The following is a 26,099-nucleotide window of genomic DNA, read 5'->3' on the forward strand; positions in this document are numbered from 1 at the left end:
CTTGGCTTCAGGCAAAAATTAAAGTAAGCCATGCTGAAAAACATGTGAACTTCTCTTACGCTGCCATGACACCTGTCTTTGAAGCCTGACAGCACTGGTTGCAGAAGCTTTTCATTTTAATGTTGAAAAGTATGCATGCAACCAAAATTGTATGTGTCATCTACAATGGTTCAACTTCCCTTCAAAGTGAAGAGGGCAAGGAAGAGGTGAAAAAGTCTCTGTATGGCATTTGCAATGACTATAATACAGAGAAAAGCAAAATAAAAGAATTCTGAAAGTTATTCTAGTTAAATGTATCCTTTCTTTGTGTGTGTGATCATATGCTTGTGGATGCTAATACATTGCCTTGGCAGGCCAGTATTAAGAATCATGGTTCTAATCTGCCTTCAGCATCATGTGTGCAGCTCCCAGTGGAGTCAATGGGAGATGGGCATGATAAGGCAGAATTCACCATACATTCTTATTCAAACCAAATTCTGATATATTTCTCTTGCACTATGATTTTCAAACACTGAAAGGGGGCACTTTCGGCCAAGAAGCAGTGCTGCTTTCAAATAATTGCATTTATCCCAAAATGACATGCTGCAAAAAACATAGGGCATGCTTTGGAATATTAATTCAGCTTTTTGGGTTTGAAAATGATCCCACCAGTCCTTTCAATACAGGGACTGGAAAAGTTCTTTTGACAATAACCTTTATTATGCACATCAAAATGCTTCAATGCAAACAGGACAGGCAAGATAACACATTTTAAAAGCTTTCTTGTTTCCCTTTTTTTCCTTTCTAGCAAACATGAACCTTTTATACTACTTTTCATTATTATTTTTTACTTGATTCTCCTAAGCTTGGAGCTATTTATGGAAATTACAGTATTCATGTGCGGTAGCTTCAGTCAAAGATATCAGGATTGGTATGAGAGGGAAATTTCGACTGAAAGCTTGTTATTCACATCATTCTCTTCTCAGCTTGGCAAAGTTGAAGGTTAACATCATCTTTTCTAGACATTTCAGATTAGTCACAGAACTTTTCTTGGAGGTTCAGTGCCTGGTCATCCAGTCAGAGGAACAGTAATCCATATGGAAAAATTAGCTCAATGCTACTAGACTGGTGGTTAATACTTGAGCCTTAGTTAGGAATGTTCGCAGCATCTTGGGACTCTTTTCTTCCTTGATCAATTTCTTAAAATAGGATTCTTCATCAGAGGCTGAAAAGAGGAGGACTGTACTGAAGTATATTTTTTTCCATCACCAAGTCTTTTTTTTTTTTTTTTAGGAAAAAAGATACAAATATTTTAAATGTCCCATGCAAAAATAAAATAAAATCAAATATAAAGTACACAGTTTGGTTAGGAGTTATATTCTGAATTCCTGTATAGTAGTTTGGTAGGTTTGTATCCTGGAATGATAATTTTCAACAGGAGATTCGTTAAGACATACTCAATGTATAAATGCTGATACACACTGCTGGAAATCTGGTAACTAACTATATTTTTGAGTAAGAACATGTCTTGACACTTTCCTTTGGATTATTTTCAACCTTGTATTAAGTTAGAAAAATTATTTTTTAACAACACATACAGAAGATTCCTTCCCATTTGAAACACAGTTTATTCTAAAGGGTTAAAACGTCTTGTCTAAATGAAGCAGGTGAAAAGGGCAGTGAAGTGAGATGTAAAGTCTTAAAAGCGGTCAGGTAAAGGTCACCCTTTGCCAGTTGGCTTTGACAAACATCAGCTTAAAAGGGCATGTCTGACTTTAGAGGGAATATTGTTAAATATTTTGTTTAAAATACAGTTTTGTAAGAAACAAAGCTTTTGAAAAAATATGTGTTAAAAATGTAAATGAATGAAGCAACTGCATTTTCCTTTGCAACCACTCTTTAAAAACACCAAGAACGCTGGAAAATCAAACACTTAATCTATTTAGATTCTATTAAAATGAAAATTTTATTGAAATGTTGAACAAACATATTAAGAAATATGTTCAAATGCATCTATTAAATTCATATTTTCATTTATAGTTAAAAATAGATAACCTAGTCCTGACTGGCTGACTAAACTACACAACTTAGAATTTTAGCTCTTGCTAATGTCATAATTTATAATATATCAACAAAAATGGACACTGGCATTACAGACATCTCATTTATACCCTTTGTTCAATTCTGTCATTTAGAGGTTTTAGGTTTTTCTTACAGTTTCTTGTGAGTCAACATTTATCTATTGGAGGTTGAAAGAATTCACTTACATTTCTGAGACTTACTCTAGTAAAAATTGGAAAAGACTAAAAAAAGGAAAAATATTACTGCAACTCAATTTTAAAAACCTGACTACATGTGAATCACTACATTAAATACATGCCAAAAAAACTGTACAGACATGACAGTCAAGATAATTAAGATATATGGCTCTCACCCTCCCACTAACCTAGGAACTGGCAGACTAAATTATACTATAAATAGAAACGAGATTGTGTCACACACCAGTACAAGCATTAAAAAAAGAAACACCTTACCAAAATTGTAGTGACAACCACTGTTCTATTCTCAATGGCTGAAGTGTCATTTCCAAGTGTTGGTTCATGCTGAATCAAAACTAATTTATCCATGTCATTCCAATAACCAACCTGCAAAAGAAAATGTGTACAATTTGCAGTAGAAAAGTCAACATTCCATGTATTTACAAATATAAATGATTATAAGAACTACAGAGTGATCTGAAAATAATTTTGTACCAAAGAAAGTGCTGTCATGTTCATAGACAGGTACATAGATGTAAGTATCTAACACTTCTTGGGTATAGCATCTTGCACCATTGCTGCACAGTGTCACACCTGCTTTCGCTGCCTCTCAGCTGTTTCTGAATTACTTCAGCTACTTACTTCGACCAGAAGTACAAGGTAAATCCCATTTTCAACAGTTTGATGTCTTTCTGGGGTGTAAACATGATATAAGAATTTTTTGCTTTCCACAAGTAATTTTTGATTCCCTAATCCTCCAGATCTTCTGGTCTTAGACAGAGAAGTGAAAGACATCTGGATGACAGCTTTGCAATTCAAAGGCTAATCTCAATTCCCTGCTTCATTATGGGCCCCCCAGGAGACCCCAACCCAGGCACTTCCACCAGGCCCCTTCCACTTAACTGCTGGCACTGACCTTTAGTACCTACATTAGAAGCCTTGTTATTAATCCAGTCTTTAAACTCACTGGACAGACAGGCACCACCAGGCAGTGACTCAGCTCAAGCAGGATAAGCATCCCTCCTATAAAAGTGCTTGCTTTCCCCACTGATTCTAAAGCATGGCAAAAGTGAGTTCACTCTAAAAGTACCTCTGCTGAGTGCCTACAGGGAGGTAGAACAAATGAGCTTTTCCTTTCCCTGGCTGCATTTAGGCTGCCTCAGCCCCTCCCAGAGCAGCCTTAAGGTAAAACAGCTGCTTTGTTCATTGTTAGCAGAACTACTTTAGAGCCAGGTTTGAATTACTTGTTCTTGTATTCCCATGGAGAAAAAGAACATTTAATAGCGATATGCCTGCAGACAGAAGCCTTCCCTACGCACAGACATCGCTCTTTGCAGTGCACACGTCCGGCGTTCAGTACAGCCTGCAGCTGTGCCCTGCGTCTTGGTGGTGATGCTGCTGGGCACAAGATGGGAGTCAACACCCTTTCCTGTGAGGGCCCAGGGATGCAGTGCGTGCTGTAAGACCAGATGGGATGAGGGCAGCCTGAGAAAAGGAGATAGCCTGTGGGGATTTTGGGGGGCTATGTAAGTATGCCTTTGGATGGCCAAAAGAAGGTAAGAGACCTAAAATACTTCACTGTTTTTGTACATCCTGGCCAGTCAGGATCTTACAGCATACTCATCTCCTCACTCCATGTGCTGACACTGTGTTTAGTAGCTGTATGAGCAAGTGGCATTAATATTTCTGGATTTAGAGCTCTGCCCAATCATTTAATGTTGCCCTGCGAGGGGTTAGGTCTTCCTGAGAGTGCTGTGTGCATGATGTCCACAGCACAAGGTGGATGCTGGAGAAATGGCAAGTAGTTCATGACAGTGGTCCCTTGTCTCTTACTTGGAGATGTCTACCTTCCCACCAATCATTTCAGCATGCAGGACCCTTAGCTGAAGCTGCTTTCACATCTAACCTGTGGCTCACTAGCAAACACCTTCCCTGTTCCCCTTCTTGCCATTGTCTTTCTGCAACTAGATCAGGCCTCTGGCAATGTTGCTGGGGAATGGCTCAGTGCCTGTTCCTCTGACCCAGCACTGACAGCACCCAGCTCTGTGTCAAACAGACAACACGCACACAAACACGCCAGCAGAGGAGTGCTCCTATCCCACCTAAAGGGACTCTCCAGGTTGCTGAGAACCTACTCGATTAAGCGACTGATCTTTTTTTTCCCAGAAAAGGTGTGGATGGCAGCAATGACTTTAAAAGGTTCCTATCAAAGAGACACAATTCAAGCTGTCACAGCTCACTTTTCAGAAGCACCTGGGGACCAGTCAGCAGCAACTCCCCCATTCCTCCTTCCTTGACAAATCAGGAGTGCATGAGGCCAAGAGCTGGGAGAGAGGAACGCCTTGTCCATCTTACCAGAAGAGGAAAGGGAATTTTAGTGTAACGTGGGCTCCAGAGAGAGCTCCGGTATAACTGTCAGTGCCAAAGGACAGTCTGTGCCTTGGATGAAAAGCCTTCAGTATAGTGGGGACTGGCTAAATGATCAGATCAGTTACGCAGCCAATATTAATTTTAACATTAATATAGAACTCAGACTACAATTCACCATCACAAAAGATTCTGCCTCCATGATGTGGAGAAATATGTTCAGATCAATGCGGTGATGTGATAGGAGGGTCTAGAACTGCAGCAGAGTGCTTTTGGTTTCTGGTCTCAGATGCATTAAAAATCCTGTACATTCTTAAAACAGCCAAGCTTCCTCTTGATTTTTACATTTACTATTTCATTCATTTCCTTTTTGATAAAAATTTATGGAGAGGCAAGTAATTTTAGCAGTACCCAGAGCAGTGCGCAGACACACCACAGAGAATTACAAATACATTAAGTAATTCAATATGAGTGAGTGTGATTGAATATTAATGAATATTTTTTTCTATTAGTGAAACAAACAAGCACAAGCTCTTGCCATGCACACCTTCTGCTGTATTTAGTTGAAATGTTCCTTTTCTCTTTGCAATTGTTATTACAGCACAGGAACCTTGGCTGAGGTGTCTGAAGCTAACAGGAAGCTTCAGCATTGCTGATATAGTGGAAAGGGAGGTTTTCTTCCTAGTAGGATGCACTGCTAACAAATATTCTTTTTCATCCAGACAACCACAGAGCCATAGATACAACTGATAACTGAAAACGTCAAGTTCTTGTTACAGGCTGTGACCGGATAAAAGCAGAATATGTACACCAAAACCTGGCAGTTTGGGAAGCTCATTATAATAGTGAATGATTGTTTTTCATTGTGCAGTTCCTCACTGCTGGCAAGTTCGGAAGGAAAGCAGATAATGAATGATGTACTGTGTTATAGAATTAAGTATCATATGAAAATGCAGACAGAGATAAAGGAGATTTTTTGAGGAATGGCAGTTATTTTTTAAAATAATTTTAGCTTATGTGCACGGGTGTGAGCTTGCACGTGTGCATCTCAAAACAGTGCTGAAGTAACTCCAGAACTGGATTACTGAATAAATATAAGATATATCATGACACTTGTAGAAGTATATAAATTCATAGTCACTGAGAGAGCACTAAATAACAACATGCTTTCCAAAAAATACCTCAAATCCACAAGGAAAATAAAAAAAACCTCAAAGGATAGGATTGAATATCCAGATACTAAAGCACTTTCAATTCTATTTGGATTGCAACTGGACCTTATAGCAGTTGCATCCACTAATACAGAGGCTGAATTTCTCTTTTATGAAACAACGATGCGAAAGTATCTGCCCCAAAATAAATCTGTCACAACAGTTTGGCATCTGAATGTATAATGTCATTTCTGAAGGCCTGTGCACCTTGTCAGGTCATTTCTCCAGCCAGTCGAGGTCCCTCTGCAGGGCAGCATGACCCCCTGACACATCAGCCACTCCCCCCATTTTGGTGTCCTTAGCAAATTTGCTGGTGATACATTCTGTCCCAGATCAATATAATTAATTAAGATTTTAAATGGGAGGACTGGACCAAATTTTGAACCCTGGGGTACACCACTGGCTACTAACCTCCAGTTAGACTTCAGACCACTGACCACCATCCCCTGGGCCTAGTCCTTCGGCCAGGTTTCAGTCCACCTCATTGCTTATCCAGCCCATACACCAATAGCTTCTCTAGGAGGATTTTACAGGAAACAGTGTCAAAGGTCATAGTGAAGTCTGGGTAGACAGGGTAGTCAATATCCACTGCTCTCCCTTCATCAACCAGGCCAGTCACTTCATTGTAGAAGTTCATCAAGTTGGTGAAGTCAGCCATGCTGACTACTCATGATGATTTTCTTGTCCTTAATGTGCCTGGAATTGGTTTCCAAGAATACCTGCTCTATCACCTTCCCAGGGATCAAGGTGTAGTTCCCTGGATTCTCCTTCTTGAAGAGAAGAGTGACATTTATTTTCTTTCAGTCTTTGAGCACTTCTCCCAGTTGCCATGATCAACCAAAGATTACTGAGTGTGTCCTCGCAATTACATCGATCAGCTCCCTCAGCACTTGTGGCTGTATCCCATAAGGACCCACAGATTTATCTATGTCCAGTTTGCTTAAGTATTCCCTGACCCGATCCTCTTCCACCAAGGGTACATCTTCCTTACTCCAGACTCTCACCCTTGTCTCTGGGACCTGGGATTCCTGAAGGCTGGTGTTGTTAGGTGAGGCAAAAGTGCTAATCACTACCTCAGCCTTTTCCATGTTCTGTGTTGTCTCACCAGCAGATATTGGGGTGGTTAAAGTCCCCCTTGACAACCAGGGCCAGTGAGCGTGAGGCTGTTCCTATCTGTCTGTAGAGGGCCTGATCCACTTGTTTTCCCTGGTCAGGTGGCATAGAGCAGACACCCACTATAATGTCGCCTTGACCTGTCTTTTTTTTTAATTCTAACCCATAAACTGTCAGCTGGCTCCTCATCCATCCCCAGGCAGAGCTCCATGCACTCCAGCTGCTCTCACCTAAATGGCAACTCCCGCTCTCTCCTGCCTGTCCTTCCTAAAGAGACTGTATCCCTCCACTGCAACACGCCAGCCATGGGAGCCACCCCACTACATCTCCACAATCCTTCTCCTCACACCCTTTCCCCTCACTAGCAGGTTTTGTTATCGTTCTGCAGACAAGAACCAAGTAAGAAATGCTGTATAAATGAAACTAATATGAGCATTGGCTACTGTTTCCCATTTTACTAAACTATATGGAAGTCTGCCTCTGACTTGCTGTGCCATTTTGTAATGCTCTGTTTACAACCTTAAAGCTGTGGGCAACAAAAATCTCTTTTCCAAAGATTAGAGGAATGCTTGACTCTGACTAGAAAGGCAAGTCCTGAAAAGATAGCGCGGGGTGACTCATAAGTCATGTTATGCAGGACACAAGAAAAAGACATTGAAAGTGAAGGCCTCTTAGTTCAATTAAGTATAGCCATTTCTCATGTATTATATAGGATTTGTCAGGCTGGAGCACAGAATTAGTCCAATGATCACATATAAAATAGTATGTAATACATGAGAAATAAATTCTTGTGAGTAGCCAGATCTGTCTAAGCTGTTACAGCTTGTTATATCAAAGACAGGTAATGGCTTGAGAATTGCAGAGACATGCCTGAAAAGGTAAGAAAAGCACTTTGGGACTGTAACACACCACAGACATAAGCTCCTCTATTTGCAGCCACCCTCCCCTTAAATTCCAGGCAAGAAGAGAGGGTGGGGACATCCCTGCAGTGGTGCCAGCCAGCTTTCCCAAAAGAGGTGACAAATGTTGGAACATGAACAACAGGCCACTTCTGACAGTTTGCCACTGAGCAAACTCCCTCATGAGTTACTGAAGTGGTGACCTAATTAACCTCTTCTTTTCCACCCTGCATTCCCTCCTGTATAACTGGAACCAAGGACGGAAAGGTCACATTTCACCACTTGCCTTTGATGCACCCCAGGCCCCGTGCACCCTCCTGGCTGCTGACAGTGCAGGGTGCAGGAGGGGCAGCACGGTCAGATACATTGCCTGGCCAGGGACACTGCACTTCCCAAGAGAAGAGGAAGACAGACTCACCTTTCCCAATTTATTCTTCAGCCATCTGTCATACTTTCAAGAGGTAACTGCACCAATATGTCTCATACACAGGCACATGCTTTGCTTTGGTCTACAGCTCTATGCTATGACATACTGGAAATCTGTTCATCCCAGTGTGTAATTCTGCTCTGGGTCTGTAGTTTTACACTCTGCCTCCTCATCACTGTGGCATGTAACTGTCTCAGGGACACACAGTTCACCTGGGGTACTATTTACTGGGCTTGTCACCTCTGGCCTGACAGCACAGCACTATTTAATTCAATTCTGATTACTTTGGCCCTACTCAAGCAGCCATGATTCTCCTATTCACCATCAGCTTCTCTCTTTTCCTTGTTCCGATGACCTCACAAACAAAACAGGCCACAGGAAATACAATCCTTGAGGCTTGGGTACATTGTCTGCTCTTTATTTTATACTATGGAAAATGGACGAATTTTGACACAGCTGAGAAAGTGTTAACAAAGTGCCCAGGCTGACCTTTCCAAAGTGATTAGCCTGAGTGATAAGGTATGTGCATTCAGACATGAAGGATCTGCTTGGGCATAGGTGTTAATGTGCATTTACCTAAGTTGCTTTCAAGCAACCAATCAAGCACACAGGATTAGATACTGCAATTAATTTCAGAAAATGTAAGTGTTCAGGGCGTTCTCTCTTCCACCTCTCTTCTCTCCTTTTCCCCTTAAAAGCCCTATGTGAGTTATAGCCTATGATTCACGTTTACACAGAACATTCAGATGACCCCACCTAAAAATGCTGGTAATTTGCAAGAGAAAAATTGTTGGAGAAGATACAAGAAATATCTACTATTCAGCGTTCTGACCATTTTCTATCACCCAGCAGGCTAGGAACATGCCATCCAGCTGCTTTTCATTACTGTGCTTGACTGACTGACATCCACCAGTCCAAGACACATGCTTGTTTTTGTGCTCCCTAATTTGTTGCATTGAATAATAGTATCTAGTAGCAAATTAAGCTTTAAACCTGCATTCACCAGAACTACTACACATATATACAATATAGATTATTTTTTTAAACCTTACAGAAACCAGTTTAATATGCTTGCACAATCATTTAATCATACATAACTCCTCTATAAGATGTCAGGATAGTAAACACTGTCAGCACGTACCTTCCGAGGGCCTGTGTTTTTCAGCTCAAAGACATCCATGGTGTAGTTGACTCTGCGACCATAGTGGTCAAACTGAACATTTCCTGTCAATCCTTGTATTCGAACCTACAAATCGAAGAAAAAGCATCATGAAGACCCAGCTTTACATACTTTATTCCACATGTCACAAAGCAGTGAAAGTTATCCTGGCTATGTCCTTAAATTACCATAACAACACCACTGTAGAATAGTCAGGTATTATAAAGTAAAAATTTGGTTACTTGGCTCAAAACAGGCTTAGATATACCACTATCTAAGTGCTAACAAAGACACACAATGGACCTTTTATTTTTTCATGCTGTGCGGCTCAACACTTTCCAGCTGCAGATACGTAAGGAAGTACATTTTTTACCATTCTCATCACTCCTGCAGAATATTTAAGATGACATGAAATAAACCCAAAGGATGTTTCGCCTGAGCTCATACATCCTTTTAGTTCACACTCTGGTGGATTAAATGTACATATTGAGATTCTACTGCTCATCAAGGTAAACTTGACAACAGCCTTGGCCCCAGTAAAGCGATTTACTGTCACAGAAGATGGTTGACATGCACAGGGCCTGAAAAGAGTGTTTTCAAGTCTCAGAGTGGAGAAGGACAGATGTAAAGGCATAAAATTTCTTGAGGCAGTTTTCTACCACCTGTGTCTCAGCTGAAACCAGAACTCTGTTTTTTCCTCCAGTGCTTTTCTGCCTCACCAAAGGATACTCAGACTGTGGTCATCATCCCAAAGAAGCCACAGCCATATTGCTGCTGGCTTTGATTCTATCAGGATCCAGTCCTGCAAACCTCTTTGGCTGGATTTGAAGGCTCATGCTGTCCATCCAAACACAGAAGCCTGACCTCATGCTTCTCTCAATTTTCAGAGATCCATGCATCTGCACGGAGTATGCGAAGCACACAAGATGCTTTATTTCTATCCCTAGGAGTCAGGATGTGGATTTAAACCACTTGCTCTTTCCCTCTGTCTATTTCTATCTCTGCAGATTTTTCTCCAGGACTAAACCTTGGCTTCTAGGCACAGAGCTGCCAGCTCTGTCAGCAGTCCCTTCTTCTCAGCAGTTTCTTCTCAGTGGAGCCTGCTCATTTGCAATGATTTAAATTCTACTGCAGGATTTTTATTTTCTTACTGTCCCATTCAAAGGAAAGGCTAAATCTTCTTGACAGAGATCTGGAACTTTCTAGGCATCCACATTCATCAGGAATTCAAAATCCTGACATCAGAGAGCAATAGCTCTGGGTTATTTCTTTTTAAAGAAAAAAATACTACCTATGTGATTTCCCTGGGAGAAATCTACTTTTATTCAGGACGACAGAAACATATTTGAAAGGTTATCTTATCTAGCTATACCTTTTTCCTTAAATGACAGTATCTGTACAGCCAGGCATATAATGCAAAAGTAACAGATGAGTTCACCAGTTCAGCGGAGGAAGTCCTAACTATCTTAATAGAATTAACAGTAGTTCAAATAGTAGTAGTTCTCCTCTGCCTTCATTACAAGTTACAAAGCAGAACAAGAAGAACAACCTCAGCTGTTTCCAAATGGCAAAAGAAAAAGACATTTCCCCTCTCCCATTAGTAACCTCATATGTAATATTTTCCAAATCATATAATATACAACTAGAATCCAATATTCACAAAGATCACTAGAATAAGGCCCACCCTTACCTGTTTTAATGTCCGCTCCATATCAATTCCTTGACCCCATGGGGCTGCAGGATTAGCAAGACAATCACCAGCATTTCCTCTCCTTGAAATATCAATTTTCTGTCTTCTAAGATTACGGAAAGTTTCAGCCATCACAAGTACTCCATCGTATGTTAATGCAGATGTATACTAAATAGATGGACAAAAACTCTGCTTTAGAGTTGGTGTGTCTTTACAAAAATCAGCTGTCTCATATTTTTAGTTTGATTCATTATGCAAAAATAAAAATCAAAAGTCATTTTGCCCAAGGAACTAATGCGGGCATGAGGAGAGTACATTTCAGTAGCTCCAACTTAAAACTGTGTTTCTTAAGGGTGGAGAAATCTATCTATTAAAAGAAACAAATTAAACTGGAGATATTGAAGTCTTAACTTTTATCCAATTGTCTTGTATGTTAGGGAAGAATCCCACCCATCCAACTTACTCAACAAAAAAGCAACAGTAATTCACTGACAAAACATAACTGAAATAATGCACAGCTAATGAGCAGTTACGTAAATACCAAAATTTAAATTTACTTATTCAAAGTCTGATTTCCGTCCTTTCTTTTGTCTTGCATATTATAAGATCTTTGAGACATGGCTTGTCTTTATAATCTCAAATTTTGGTTATCTATAAGTGAATCACATGTGATTCAGATTAATCATGATAACTTCTCAGAAGCAGGCAGCACAATCCTGCTCACGTTGCAAGGAATCCTATAAGCTAAATTGTTCCTGTCACCAGTACTTCAGGCTTCAAGATGTCTACACTCCATGGACCACAGCATCCTTGGTTGTTTTGTTTTTGTTGTGTTTTTTGTTTGTTTGTTTGTTTGTTTTTCCCCTCCAGAACACAATTTTCTTGAATATTCACTGAATTATGTATCTATGCTTTGTATTATCCATGCTGATACTTTCTCAAGACTTTGCCAACCTACCAATCTCCCAGCCAAGGGCGGGCTGATTGTTATCTTTCCACAGTGCCCAGCACAATGGAGCCCAGTTTCAACTAGGTCTGATATGCCTTAGCATGTATAATAACAGAACTATTTTGATAAAGTCACATTTATAGCTATGCTGTGTTTTGCCTGCCAAGAAAATTATAGGTAAGAGAAGTATTTTGTTACCCATCTGTGAGGGATTACAATAGAGAAACACTGGGATGTAATTTCACTGTAAGATCGTGCCTGAAAGTGATTACTACACCAGGTTTTGAGGTGGATGGAATTTCCAGAGGAAACTCCAAATGGAAATTTAAGCATGGTAAATTCACAATTGAGGTTGCATCTTATATACAGAAGAATTCAGCTGTCAGAAAAACTCTGCACTCTAAGTGAATCTAGATAATTAGACTAACTAATGTAAAATTAGTTGAAATTAAGTTGTCAGTTAAGTATTTGACCTTTAATTCCTGTCAGTAAAGGGGTGAAGCTGGAGAATAAGCGACAAAGGACATTAAAGTATGCCAGTGTTGCCGTTTGTTTCTATCATACAATCATAAGGACAGGCATAATTAGTTGCCAGCAATAGTAACTGCCTTATTAAGGTCTTCATTTTTGCATTCAATAATGTTAGTCAGAAATCAGAACACTTGAGTGAGATCTTTGGCCGTGCTTCAGACCAGTCAGTACCTTCGGCGGAGTCTCAGACCCTGGGTATTCTCTCTGGTCCAGCTTCTTCCAGCGCTGCATCAGCTTAGTTACCATGGGGGTACTGAAATCCACCAGCTGAAACCCAGTCACATTGGCTCCTCCATGCATAAATCTCTCCAGTGAAATATCTTTGAATCCCTAGAAAATCAATTTTAGATTGTTTGTCCTCGTACACCACTGTGGGTCCAATCTGTTCTAGGTCAGCAACACAGCATAAAGAATGTAGAGCAGCAGGTTTCCATTAGAAGCCAAAGCTTAAAACCAGAGAATAATGCCGAACCTTGGTCGTTAATTTTAATTTGCGTAATAAAGAATGAAACAAAACCAAGAAATAAATTTCCCACATTATTGCTAGGGTGGTCTTGACAGCTAAGCAACACAGTGCTGGGAATGGCAGACAGTTTTTGAAGAAATGCCTTTGGCGAATCATCTGAAAAGTGCCTGCAGAAATATTAAAGCCTTAATCCAATTTCCATCAAAGTTGGCAGATTTGAGTGAACACTGTACTAGTGCTTTAACCAACATATCCCTGTTTCTTTGCATGCTTGCAAAATGAACAACGCTATTCCGTAAATACATTTATTCCAAGATTCACTGTTTAGGCTGAAGGTGTCTGAGATAATGAGATAATGTAATAGACATCAGAAAGCAGAGAGAGTGCATGAGGATCTCACTGTTAGTGCACAGAATCACAATTTTGTGAACTAGATGGTGGTACACATGTAGATCTGCTACATATTAAAAGCCTGAAGTGAACCCCAACACTGAAAGAAAAAATAAAGTATATATACCTCCTCACTTAGTTTCTCAGGCTAATCTGTTCTGCACGTATAAAGACAAAATCTTTAGTAAAATTTGCCTTTACAGACATAACTGAACTTCAGGAAACTGCACAACGCAAACTGCTAAAGTAAAAGTAAAAGAACAAGCATGGATCTTTTTGCTCCTCTCCTAGCTGCTATGTTTAATGCTAGCTTAGAGGTATCTTATTTTTATTTTCTTAAATTCTTCTGATTGGCATCTATCAATACAAACAGAGTGTATTATCACACTTCGATTAAAAAAAAAAAAAAAAAAGTAAAAAAACCCAAAACTTGTGGGGTACTGACCCAATATCCCAGGGAAAAAAACTGCTAAGGGCAGGAATTTGATTCATGTCCTAAAGCATTCTGACAGTAAATATAAAAGGTGATGGATCAGGAAGTCGTATTAGCCACATTATTGAGCAGCCAGTGGATAGCAACATGTGCCCCTGCTGAGGCTGCTGAGTAGATATGCCTTAATATCCCACTAATAGTTCACTGCAACATCAGGTTCCATGTTTACAGCAATTATTTTGCATGGGAAAAGTTACTTGGGGAGCTACAAATTTGTGACGCTCCAGATCTAATTTGTAAGACCTAAGAGAATAGACATGACTCATTTAAAATGCCTGAGGTCTTAAAAATAATCTCAAGTGATCTCAAGTTAAGGTACAAGTACAGCAGAGCACAATGAAATATTTCATGTCAACTAAAATTCCTTGAGGGAGAGTAAAAAGAAAACAATTTAAAGCATACATTAGACTCTGTCCTACATTCACTGTGCTTCACCAAGCAGGTATTTCAGCTTAAAGAATGGCTTATTTTAATAATAAAACACTGCATTTACACTTTCTTTACCTTCTTCTCAACATTATCTGTGTTAATGTGCAGTTTAGATTTAAGAGTGAAAATACGGCACTAGTAAGTTGACCGGAAATAGCTGATCTTACAGCAAAAAGAATATTCCCTGGAGAATCTAGAAAATTCACCTCAGTAATTGTTATGTTACTAATATTAAAAAATTAGTCAAAAATCATAGTGTAGTTCTGTAAATTCTAATTCACAAAATACACTTAGCAGTCCTTTATGCTACATTGACTTTGATAAAATTTAAGAGCATAACATTGTGCCCCTCTTGTCTAGATGGCTGTAACAACAAAACTAAGTTCTTTTACGCACCATAAAGACTGTATTATGTGCAACCACATATTAGTGACAAATGGGAAATGCTGTGTGAAGTGCTACAACTTCAAAGTAAAGCTGAGTGTTTCACTTACCGAGCAGTGATATAATTCTAGAAAAGTATCTTACCAGGTTGGCAACAATATAATGGTATCCTTTAACATGCTTTCCCACGCTTACGATCTGTGGGAGAGAAATAAGAACAAAAAAAAAAAGGCAAACAATGTCATATTGTTTTTTCTAGACAGGTGTTTTCATAGCCAGATAGATATAAATTCTGAAATGTATAACATCAGTAATATAATGTTGAGAGTCTTCTCCAATAAAGTAGCTATAACTTTCCAGGTCCTTAATAATGAGAAAAGGCTAAAATGAAAATGAGTAAAGTATAGGGTGTTTCAAAAAGATGGACCAAATATGTTAGAATTACACACGAATTTACATATGGTTTAACGAGTTACCAAGTTTTAGTAACCTTTTTACAAATGCTCTATGTTCCCTCCACCTGCTGTACGGACTGTAAGAGTTTCAATCATGGGCAGTTCCTGGTTGCAGAGATAAAGTGATCTCAAATCTTTTTGAAACACCCTGTAATGAACTGGTAATCTGAGTGTTTTCCGTATGACTGAAAATGTAACTGTAGTATATACTTTTATTAAACAGAGCAATTAGCTACGGGATACAAATTCAGAAAGAGGAGGTCACACATTAGCTAGAAAGCCTACTTGCTAAGACACCTTTTCATTTTCAGTAAGTGTGGAATTTATGAATCAAATTGTGTTTTCATCTCTTGGGATCAAAACTGTTCAAAGCTGTTTGCCCTTGAGGTGGTCAAGTACTGCAAGTGTTATTCAGCTCTTAGTAATTTGCTAAAGACTTTGGGAACAGGTATGAGTAGGGACTTAGCAAGAAAGGGCATCAAGGCTGCCTTAGTGTTTAACTAAAATACAGCATCAAGTGATGCAAAAAGAGTAGCTGCAACAGTGCCAATATGGCAAGATCAGCAACAGGATTTAGACAAAAACTGTGTCAGCCTTTGCCTTGTATCAATATCATTGCTGTTCCTATGATAGAATGCATCTTATTTTTAATGTGCTGAAAATAAAAAATGAGGAAAGAATATTTTGTCAGTAGAAAATGGTGTTAATAGTTTCATTGCAGATTAAAGCTGTTTTTACTAAAGAAACTAACATTAATACCTGTGATATGCAGCTTACATTTAATACCAGTAAAGAGATATTTTGACTCTTACTTTTGATAGTTTACCACTCATTTAGAAAGACTGATTGCAGCACAAATAATGGGGTTTTTTTGTCTCTTTGTGTGTGTGTGTGGTTTGTTTGGTTTTTTTTCCTGCTTCATGTACTCATCTCCACAAAGCATTTTAGCTTCCTTCCAAATGAATAAATAAGATACAGCCAAAAGTTTTGCATGCAGTGCAGCCTGCTCAGTAAGTAATGGGAAACCTAGATCTGCCTCCTTTCCTGCTTTGAAATCTTAGCCTTAGGTCCTGTCCTGAAGACTTGGAAACTTCTTGGCTTTATGGGTTCACATCTCATGTCCAAAATACAGAACAAACATTCACTAAGCCTTGCAGCCCCTTTTCCCAGTGCAGTAAAAAATAACATCATATTTTGGAGATGAGAGACAAGTTGCTGAAGGACTAAATAATTTAGTCAAAGACATGCAAGGATCCAGGATCTAAGTCTGGATTAAGACCTGGAAATCCTTGACTCCTGGCTCCATTGTTCCAATAGGTCGATTTGCTTCTACATCAGAGTTGAAGGGAAAATTGATGGGATGTGGCACAAGCATCTTGTCAGAACTGTTTTCATTTCATTTCATTATATGAAAGTAATAAAGTAAATAAACAATTTGTCTATTATCCTTTTGTTCTTGTTGTTTCCCAGCCTCTATTTTGTATTTATAGTCTATAGCTAAAATGTTCATATTTAAAAAGCAAAAGCTAAAAAAAGAAACTGTCAACCCCCAAGCCATGACCAGATTTTCAACCTTCATATAAATAAATTGCTTATTTTGTATTCAGTCAAATTCCCATTAAGATCAGTGCATAAATGCCATTGCTACCATTATACTTGGGGGCTTTTACATCTGTACTTCTTCAGCAACACAAGGTAATGAAAATATGTTTTCCTCCCCATTACAAGGAAACTGACGCAGGTTAAAAAGCACATTAAAAAGCTCACATTTTTAAGTAACTACAGTATCACCGTTTGAATGTAAGTGGACCGACATTATTTAAGATGTGATGTGGCAACTGTGTACCAGATCCCTAGCTTGGAAAAAGTACTGCAGTTCCATTCAAGCTCTGGGAAGCCAATGTGTCTTTGGCAATTAACACCGTTAGTGATCTATTCCCTGGTTTGGTTTCATAACACAAATTGTGACGATCATTGCAACATATCAGTCAACCACATGATCAACCTGTACTGGTTGTGGTATGTCAGACACATATTCATAGTTGTCACAATAAATGCTGCAAGTGATTAACCAGATTTGCTTCTGTGCTTATTTCTAGCAAATTCATGTAGATATCACTGCAGACTTATCGGATTTGATGTGAACAATACAGAATATTTTTTAAATTAAAATTTGAATTTTCCAGTGTGTTCTCTCAAAACTTGTCTCTTAGGGTGAGTGATAAAGGTACGCATTTATGTATCATGTAGTTGTCTTAACTTCCTTTATAGTCAGTGGAAAGAGCAGGCACTTTGAGGAAATAATTCATCTTATCCTAAAGCACAAGTCTAAAATTAATTAGACGGCTTGTGCCCTGAAAGTACATATTTTTCTGCACTGACTAGAAAAAGAGTTGATGATGATTAGCTCTGATGTAGACACCTACATTTTATATCCCTAATGTTAACTGAGACAAATTTCACCCTAAGAATGTTCATCAGGCAGACAGAGAAATGATGTTATATAGCTTGCATTTCCAACTGAGATTGGATACAGTTCTGATTTTGAATTTGAAATGTTTATGGTTATTGATCACACACAGTTTGCAAACCAGGAATTATTTATGGTTTAGGAAAAAAAGTGCCTGTTTAGTTAAACAGCCTTCCATGACCATCTCATATTTTTGAATATCCAAAACATACATACAGTCACCTTTCTTGAATACTCCACGCAGATCATGATCTATAAAATAGGATTTGAGTTCTTGCTTCCTGAAGAACCACCTTTCTCTATACTATGCTTCCTCACTGAGATAAATCGAAGCAACAAGCAAAATTTCTGACAGCTACGCAGTTTGCAATGCAAACTTTCACACTTCTGTTTTCTGTTCTTTAACTGGTTAGCAGTGGTTAGAGCTTTAACAGAGATGAGACCTCAAACATTCCATACACAGGACAGTTAATATTGCCCTGAACCACAAAGTAAACAGACGAGTGCTGGTGAGTGAGGGAAAAATATTTTTCTTCTATGTCAGAGCAGAAGGGGCAGGTAAAAGATCCAGCAAATCTATTCTGAAAGGGAAAAGCACTACTGAGATTTTGACAGATGAGAGAGTGTTCTTGCGTGGCACCATCCAAAAGAAAACCAATTTATGTATTTTGAGTCCACCCTCGATGTGAATTGCAGCACAGTAAATAGTCACAATCAGGAGATTACTTCAAAAGAGCACATTCCTGCCACTGAATAAGATGATCTGTGTGCCTGTGGGTCCCACGCTCTTAGACAGGTCCTGAGCATCCATGGGGCAGGTGGCAGACCCATGTATAGCACAAGGTGGGCAGTGAGAACTGTCTTCATTTCTAAAGCAAGGCCCTGAGGAGAAGGTGATGCTGCCACAGCCACCCATGGTGCCTCTGCTCAGGGAACAGGAGCTCCAGCTTGGCTCTCACCCTGACCAGTTGCAAAACCTGAGCACAGGGCTAAGCATCATAGATGGGCTTTGCTAGTCACACAGGCTACACCATGAAACTGTTGATATGGTAATTCAGGGTCCTGGTAGGTCAGGGAAGACCTTCTCCATGTGTTACTGTCCCTTTCATTGCTTTGGGACACCTGAGTGAGTGGGATCAAACCCATTCCTCCCCCTCACAGAGTACTTCTTCACTGACATCTTCTAAACATTTATTTTTGCTCTGTAGTCCCACTCTGATTTCTCCTTAAACAACACGCACAGATATTGCACCTGGCTTTTGTTGCATGAGAATTTAAGGTGATCTCAGCTTTCCCAGGGAGGTTTTGGGAAGAAGGTGTAGGGAAGGGTGAACTGATTTGTGACTTCTTTGGGGAAGGACGAGGGCAAGGTAAAGCAGGATTTTGCACTGGCTTTTGTATATTGATTTCTATGTTTTAATTTAAGGCATGAGGTGGCTAGCACCTAGAATTGGAGCTCTTTTATACTCTTATTTGTAAAACTGAAGAAATAATTAAATAACACTGTTCTGAGAAAGAATGAATAAGAAAATACAATCTGCTTTCCAAATTACCGTTAACAGGGAAGACAACAAGAGCCATTCCATGTATTATCCAGTAGTCACACTACAAGTGAATACTTCATTTCAGTAAATGCAACGGGATAGAATCAAAGAAAGTGAAATATTAAGGCCATTACACTATCAAGGTGGGTTCAGAATCTAATGCATCTTTTTTTTTTCTTTTTTCCAAATATCATTCTGTATGTGAGTGTCCTCAGTGAACTTTGAAGAAAAAGTCAGCCTTAGGCTCTATTCACATTACCATTACTAAAAAGAATAGTACATTGTGAGAATATTTAGTTGCTGATCTACTAAACTGCAATTAAGAAAACGCCTTTTCCTGTGGTAATCAAAAGTAACTAGAATTACAGAATTGACTTTAAAGTGTGATAAAAGCAGCGGCAGTGAGATCTGAATTCAACTTAAGCTTCAGACACAATTCTGAACTTTCTGACTTTAACATACAATCCTGTTTTTTCCATTTAGCTGAACAATAGCCTGACTCATGAAATTCAGAAACTATTCCACTATTGAAAAGAAGAGCTACCAGTGTCCGCTTTCATTCTTTTTTTTTTTTTTTTTTATTCCCCCAGGAGTGGCAAGTTCACTGACTTTGATAAAACCATTTCCAGACTTACATCAGCATCTGAACAGAGAATCAGGCCCCAAGTCATCCTCTGTTCTCTACTACTATGAAACAGATATTGCATATAAGTCATTTTAAAAGAAAGCTTAACTTCTGTAGCAGGAAATGTCCCCAGTTATGGTTTCCAGAAGATGGAGGTCAGTACAGCTGGAGTAAAAAGGACTTATTTTCAGTTACATCTCTTCTCTCTACAATCTCTTCAAATAGCTCTGCATTACCAATGGGACTTTAACAAAGGTTTTTCTCTTTGCTATTGTGTCACAATCCACCGCCTTAAGAAAAAGAACACCTGCAATAAAATGAAGTCTGTCTAACACAATATAAAAAGTGTTGAGACTTGTTAAAGATGGCAGATTGAGACTTTGACCTGAAATATTGTGGCAGAAATGGTGATGATATAAACCACAACTGAAATGGGATTTTATACAATATCTGAAGCAAGGATAAATCTTTTACTAAGCCATAAAAAAGCAATTGAGAAACAAGCTTAATTTTAACAGCTATTGCTCGTGAAAGGGCACTGCTGTTGGGGAAAGGGCAGACTGTTAACAGCCTACAGCCACCAGAGAGGATGCTAAAGAAGGCAACAAACAAAGCAGAAGAGGGTCCTTACAAATCGTCACTTCTTTCCCTGTTGTAAAGGCGGGCGCTGAGCTGGCACAGTGATGGGAAGGGGCAGGATCCTTCCCACACAGCCCCTGCCCAGCACAGCCCTGCCTGGCGCAAGCAGCTGCCGTGGAAGAAAACCCAGGGAGGTGGCTCAAAGGCCATTACCCAGTGCCCTGAGCACAGCTGGTTACCTTCTGCTGCTGCTGAAGCCTTTGCATCCAGATCCTACTCCTGCAAAAAGCTCACTCAGAGATACGTGGGATATGCAGACTTGTAGGGAAAAAGGAGATGAGGAAAGAGAGGAAGGGTGTAAGAAGAAGGTCACTTTACAAATCCTCCAAACTGTTTGTATTCATCCTTTGTCTTCTACCACCTATTTGTTCTTTTCAGTAACTGAAATAACCTATTTCTCAGGTCCAAACCTCATTAGTTGTGTGGTGCAGTCACAAGATGTGTTTTTATTACTGTGCAGTGTAGGACTTTTATTGTGTGCAAGACAGAAAATGAGCCGATGCAGAGAGTGGTGCAAGGAAGATGCTGGTGGCAGTGCTGGCAGCTGGCTCCCTCAAGGAGAAGTGCTATCAGTTTGCATTGACATTACAGTGTAGCTTAGAAGCAATTCCGCAGGCCTCCAGGGAAAAAAAAGCATGGAGAGAAAGGAATGATGAGGAAAAGGCAATTTATGAACCTCTCAAACCCCCTGGGACTCAAGAGATGCACATGGAGCTGCTACTGTGTCCCTGAAGTAGTGTAAGTCCAACAGTGCTGCTACCAGCCCATATCACTGTGTGTTATGCACATACCAAATTCTTTGACTAATGATCTGCTCCTGTGGCTCTGTGTGAACAGAACTAAACCTGAATTTCGTTCATGCAAATCAAAAAGATACAGAGGGAAATGGGAGGAAGTCCATGCAATTTCTGACTCAAGGGATAAATAAATCCTCATTACGCAACTAAACTACGTGTAAAAGCAATGCATTCTCTTGCAAAATACTTGTCTATGTGTAGTGCTAGTAATCCTTTGTGCTAATGCACTGCTGTGTTCATGACAAACAGGAAAGCAGAACAAATTGTGGAAGAATGATTGAGCCATTACTCTATTTAATTCATGTGTCTGGTTAATTTCTGCCTTCCTGTAAGTACTTTGTTGTAATTTATTAATATATTGTGTTATAATTTATTATTATTATTATTTTTAATTAATTATGCTAGTGATCCAAATACCATTTGAAAGAATTCTATTTGCTGGCTTCAGTTAGTAGACACACTGGAAATTAAGATGAGAAAAAAAGTTTTTAAAAACAGCTAAATTTACAACTTGATTAATTTAGAGAAACTGAGCAGTCAAACATTACGTTTTCACGTTTAGCACTCCTGTGGCAAAATATCAAAGAGCAGTCCAAGGAGGAGTGCAGTATGTCAGCTTCTGTACTTTTCGCCACTCACACATTTATTTAGTTTCATTTTGATGGTAAGAACAATAATCAATCTTGCTGTGACAGCCTGCTCCATTTTAGCCATCAGTGAGATTTGGTTCTCAGTGCTAACATGTACATGGTACTTTTCAGCTACATACCTCAAGGCTCTTTAAGGCTGGGAAAGCTGAGGATCAGTGATGTCAAGCAACACACTGAAAAAATGGGTTAGTTAGACAACTATGAACAACGTCCAAGACGCTGTGCAGCTACTTCCCTACCACGCTTGTTAATAAGTATTGTTAGCTCTTATTAATTAGAGTTTATCAACTTGTAATTTTTACAAGATTAGATTCATTGTACTAATACTTTGCTATGTGACAACTTTACATCCATGTTTAATTTTTAATATTGCAATGTACATACTTTTTTTTATGTATCAGTTCAACTGTGTACACTGAAGTATGTGTCAGATGCTGCACAGCAGTTTTCACCTCTGTTTTTAAAGGCAAATACAGACCTAGATGAGCAGCCAGGCTTGATCTTGCTGATACAGAGCACTGACAGAGCTGAGAAAAACGCTCATCTACTGGAAAACAGCCTGTTAAATTCTTACGTGCAGGGGAGGGCAGGGAGCAAGAAAAAAAGTCTGGAATCAGCCTGTCTGGTAGACCAGGAGCCAGACTGATGATCTCTGACAGTAAAACTGATTCACTATGCAAAATTCAGAAGATGCTGCTGCTCACAGTGGACACCTTGGAAGATGTCTAACACAGAGTGCTAAGGTTTGAACTTTGTCAGATGGAGAAGGGTGGGAGAGGATGGAGCTGTTGCAGATGGAAGAAGAAAAGAAATCCATTGCCATTCTTGCAGAAAGGAGAAACATGTTTTTGCTGAATAGAGTCCTGTACATGTTCATGTATATATGTTTATGTGCATATTTGTGTGTACAAATATAGAAAAAGCCACTATAAATGTTACTGCATAAGGAGAAGACTCAGAAAACAGAAATTATAATAGGAATAGCAATATATTATTTCAGAAAGAAGTAAACATAAAGGTCCCGGGCAAATGTAATTCCAGTTAGCCTGTGTTCTTCAGTTTGCTTTGCTGAGCTTTGCATGAAGCTCCTTATGGAGACACAGTTAAACTGAATTCCTAGTAAAAATCTGCCCAAGAGGACTATCAGAAACTAGGAAGAAGTAGCAGCGTATTCAGTAGCAGAGAACAAGGAGCTAAAATACTGGAGAAGCGTGTTGCCTGGCTTAGTGAAGGATTTTTTTAGATGTGGGTCGCTTAAAGTAGCACAGAGGTTGAACTGATCACCCTGGTATTCCTTCTAGCTGTTTCAGATGCAAACATATTTTGTGTTTGTGAGATTCAACAGAGGATGATACACAGTTCACCCACTCATAAGGTATTTTTATCTCTAGACCTGCCTATAGGTGTGCAAACAGAGTAATGAGAAATGAACTAGCTTATCTGTGTAGATCTGTGCCTTGTTTTTTGGCATAACTCTCAGCTTAACTCAACAAACACAGCAGGACAGGCTGGGTGCACACCAAGTGGGAACTGGCTTTGCAGGAAAGGTCCTGGGGTTCTGGTAGACAAGTTTGCCAGGAATCTGTCATGCATCCTCATGGCAAAGAAAGACAACAGCCTCTTGGGCTGCACTTCCAGTAGGTCAAAGGAGGCGATCCTTCCCCTCTGCTCAGCTCTGGGGAGGCACATCTGGAGTGCTGTGTCCAGTGCTGGGCTGTCCAGTACAAGAGACACATGAGCATACTCGAGCAGGTCCAGAGAAGGGTCACGAAGGCGACTGAGGGCTTGAAGCATCTGTCATATGAGGAGAAGCTGAGAGAGCTGGGATCATTCAGCCTGGAGAAGAAAAGGCTCTGGCAGATCTTAATAATATGCATAAATACCCAATGGGACGGTGTAAGGAAGAGGGTATCTGACTCCTCCTGGAGGTGCTCAACAACAGGACAAAAGGTAAAGGACACAGGTTACAACACAAGAAATTTCTGCTAGATATGAGGAACTTTTTTTTTTTTTTTTTTTTTTACCAAGAGGTAGTAAAGTACTGAAACATGGCATAAAGGGGTTATGGGATTTCCAGCCTCGGAAGTATTCAGAATTTGGCTGGATGAGTAACCTGATCTAAGCTTGCTCCCTTGAGCAGCAGGAGTGTTCAGATGACCTTCAGAGACCACTTCCAACCCCAGTTATTCTGTTATTCTGTTTGTAGAATAGAGCTGTTCATGTCAGTGCTTCACAGTCTGAATTTCAAAATTGGGCAAAAATCTGCCTAGAAACAAATCTCAGAGTTCTAAGACTCCAGTCTTCTTTCTGGTACCTTATTTGCACTGCAGTGTTTAATATGTGCTGACAATGAGGATTCTGGCAGAAAAAGAAACGGGGGACCATAACTGTTAACATCCAACTTCAGCATTTCGCACTTTTGAAAGCTTCCTCACATAATTTTAAATGTCCTTTAGTTATAGATTAACGGCAAAAAGAAAAAACAGTGAAAGGCCAAAAGAAAAGCGCTAAAGTATTTACAGTTAAGCAAACTATCTATCATTATCTAAACGATTCTTATATTACACTTTTCAGCTTAATTGTAAGATCTATTCAGAGCATTGACTTCATTGTATATCTGAACACATTTCTGAGCACTGAACAAACTATAAGTAATAGCTTTGAGACCAGCTATAGCTGAGCAAATAACAGTCTGCTTCTCTAGTAATAAGTGTTATTAGTGTCTGAAGAAGTAAAAAGAACAAATACGATGGTTGAACAAATAACATATGTTTTCACTGAAATCTTCAAAATTATTTTCTCTGTTATTTTTCAAATCTGACCAGAAGTTCGTCGCTTTATTAGACTTCACTCTTGCTTGCCAGTTAGCAAACAAAGGAATCACAAAAGAAATCTATGGCATGTGTTTACCGAAGGTAAAATATTCCAACTAACTAAAGGCAAGTAAAACTTGGAAGAAACTGACGTGACATTTCCTTAAATGTATTTTTTGCTTTGTATTTTTAGTCCTCTTTCCTAAGGAAATCATATTTGTTCTACTGAGCTGTCTTTGGGTCTGTCTATCAATTTGCCAGTAAAATATATTTTAACACATTTGGCAATTTCAGTTACATTTGAATGGAAGACAATGCCACTAAGACATTGTCTAAGACACCTAGGACATCTAAGACATCTAAGAGTCCTTATTAATACTGTCCGCTGGGTGGAGAACAGAAAACCAGATGTTTTTGTCACTAAAAGGACAAGATGGACCCAGACACTAGATCTCCCATCTGACAGCTACTAGACAGCACGTGAGTGCTGTCAACTTGCACATATTTCTTGACCAGCCATAGTAAGTGCTATTTCTTGCTTGTTCAGTACATTTTGGGGATGAAGATTTTTATGGTGCTGGTGGTAGTAGTCATCAGAAAGAAAAACAAAGCCCAGAAAAACCAAGGGAGTGTCAGTCCTCACTGTTTTAGTAATTCTAAACACTGGTTTTTTCTGCTATTTGTAGCTTCTGGATTGCTTTGAATTATACTAATTAAGCAATGAATAAATACTAATGAGAATAAAATAATATGAGAAATAAAAACGTTAAACTGGGAAACCTGACTTCGGGTTTCATAAGTTCAGCTTAAATAGGTATCTGGTATTAACTTTGTTTGGTCTTTCTCAGTAATAAATAAAAACACATTTCTTTTGTAGGCATATTTATTTTGAAACATGAATTCTCTATTCCAAATAGAAATTCAGTAAATATATACTAAGATTAAAGTAACTATTTTCTAATTTCGGTAGATACACCCTTTATTTTTAGGCTGACTTGACTTCTAATTTTCAGTGAATAAGCCAGAAGTGCAAATAGATACGCTATTTCTGAATGCAGGAAGAAAAATGAAATTAAAAGAAGGAGTAATAAAAGACGGAAAACTCCTAGTGAAAAGTGAGAGAAACACATGGGTCTGATTCTTGCTGTGCCATGTGCAGTAAATGACTACTTTGGCCCGGACCATTCAGCTGCCGCACTGCTCGCTGCCAGTGTTACAGGATTAGTTTGGTAGGAAATGGAAATCACAACGTTATGTGTTTCAACTATTCATTTCATCTTAAGCAGAAAGTTTTTCATATTATGCAGGGCAGCACTTTAGAAACACAACTTGGAATGACGAGACACGCACAGAGAATTTTC

General features: G+C 39.2%; 1 protein-coding gene across 3 annotated transcripts in view; it reads right to left on the bottom strand.

Annotated features, from left to right (window-relative positions):
* The window catches only part of GRIA4 (glutamate ionotropic receptor AMPA type subunit 4), a gene marked incomplete at its 3' end in the record, with an annotated part of 226,870 nt that overhangs the window by 63,117 nt on the left and 137,654 nt on the right, over positions 1–26,099 (bottom strand). For 2 of the 3 annotated variants that reach the window (XM_082066008.1, XM_082066009.1), the window contains exons 5-9: positions 14,890–14,943; positions 12,755–12,913; positions 11,104–11,271; positions 9,396–9,500; positions 2,514–2,624 (exon numbers count right to left, since the gene is read on the bottom strand). In XM_082066008.1, the coding sequence (XP_081922134.1) occupies positions 2,514–2,624; positions 9,396–9,500; positions 11,104–11,271; positions 12,755–12,913; positions 14,890–14,943 (597 nt within the window). Of the gene's footprint in view, positions 1–1,171; positions 1,205–2,513; positions 2,625–9,395; positions 9,501–11,103; positions 11,272–12,754; positions 12,914–14,889; positions 14,944–26,099 lie in introns of those variants that run through there. The other variant, XM_082066010.1, reaches the window with a different exon arrangement.

This window comes from Streptopelia decaocto (assembly GCF_964273445.1).
Source record: "Streptopelia decaocto genome assembly, chromosome: 1".
Classification (NCBI taxonomy): domain Eukaryota; kingdom Metazoa; phylum Chordata; class Aves; order Columbiformes; family Columbidae; genus Streptopelia; species Streptopelia decaocto.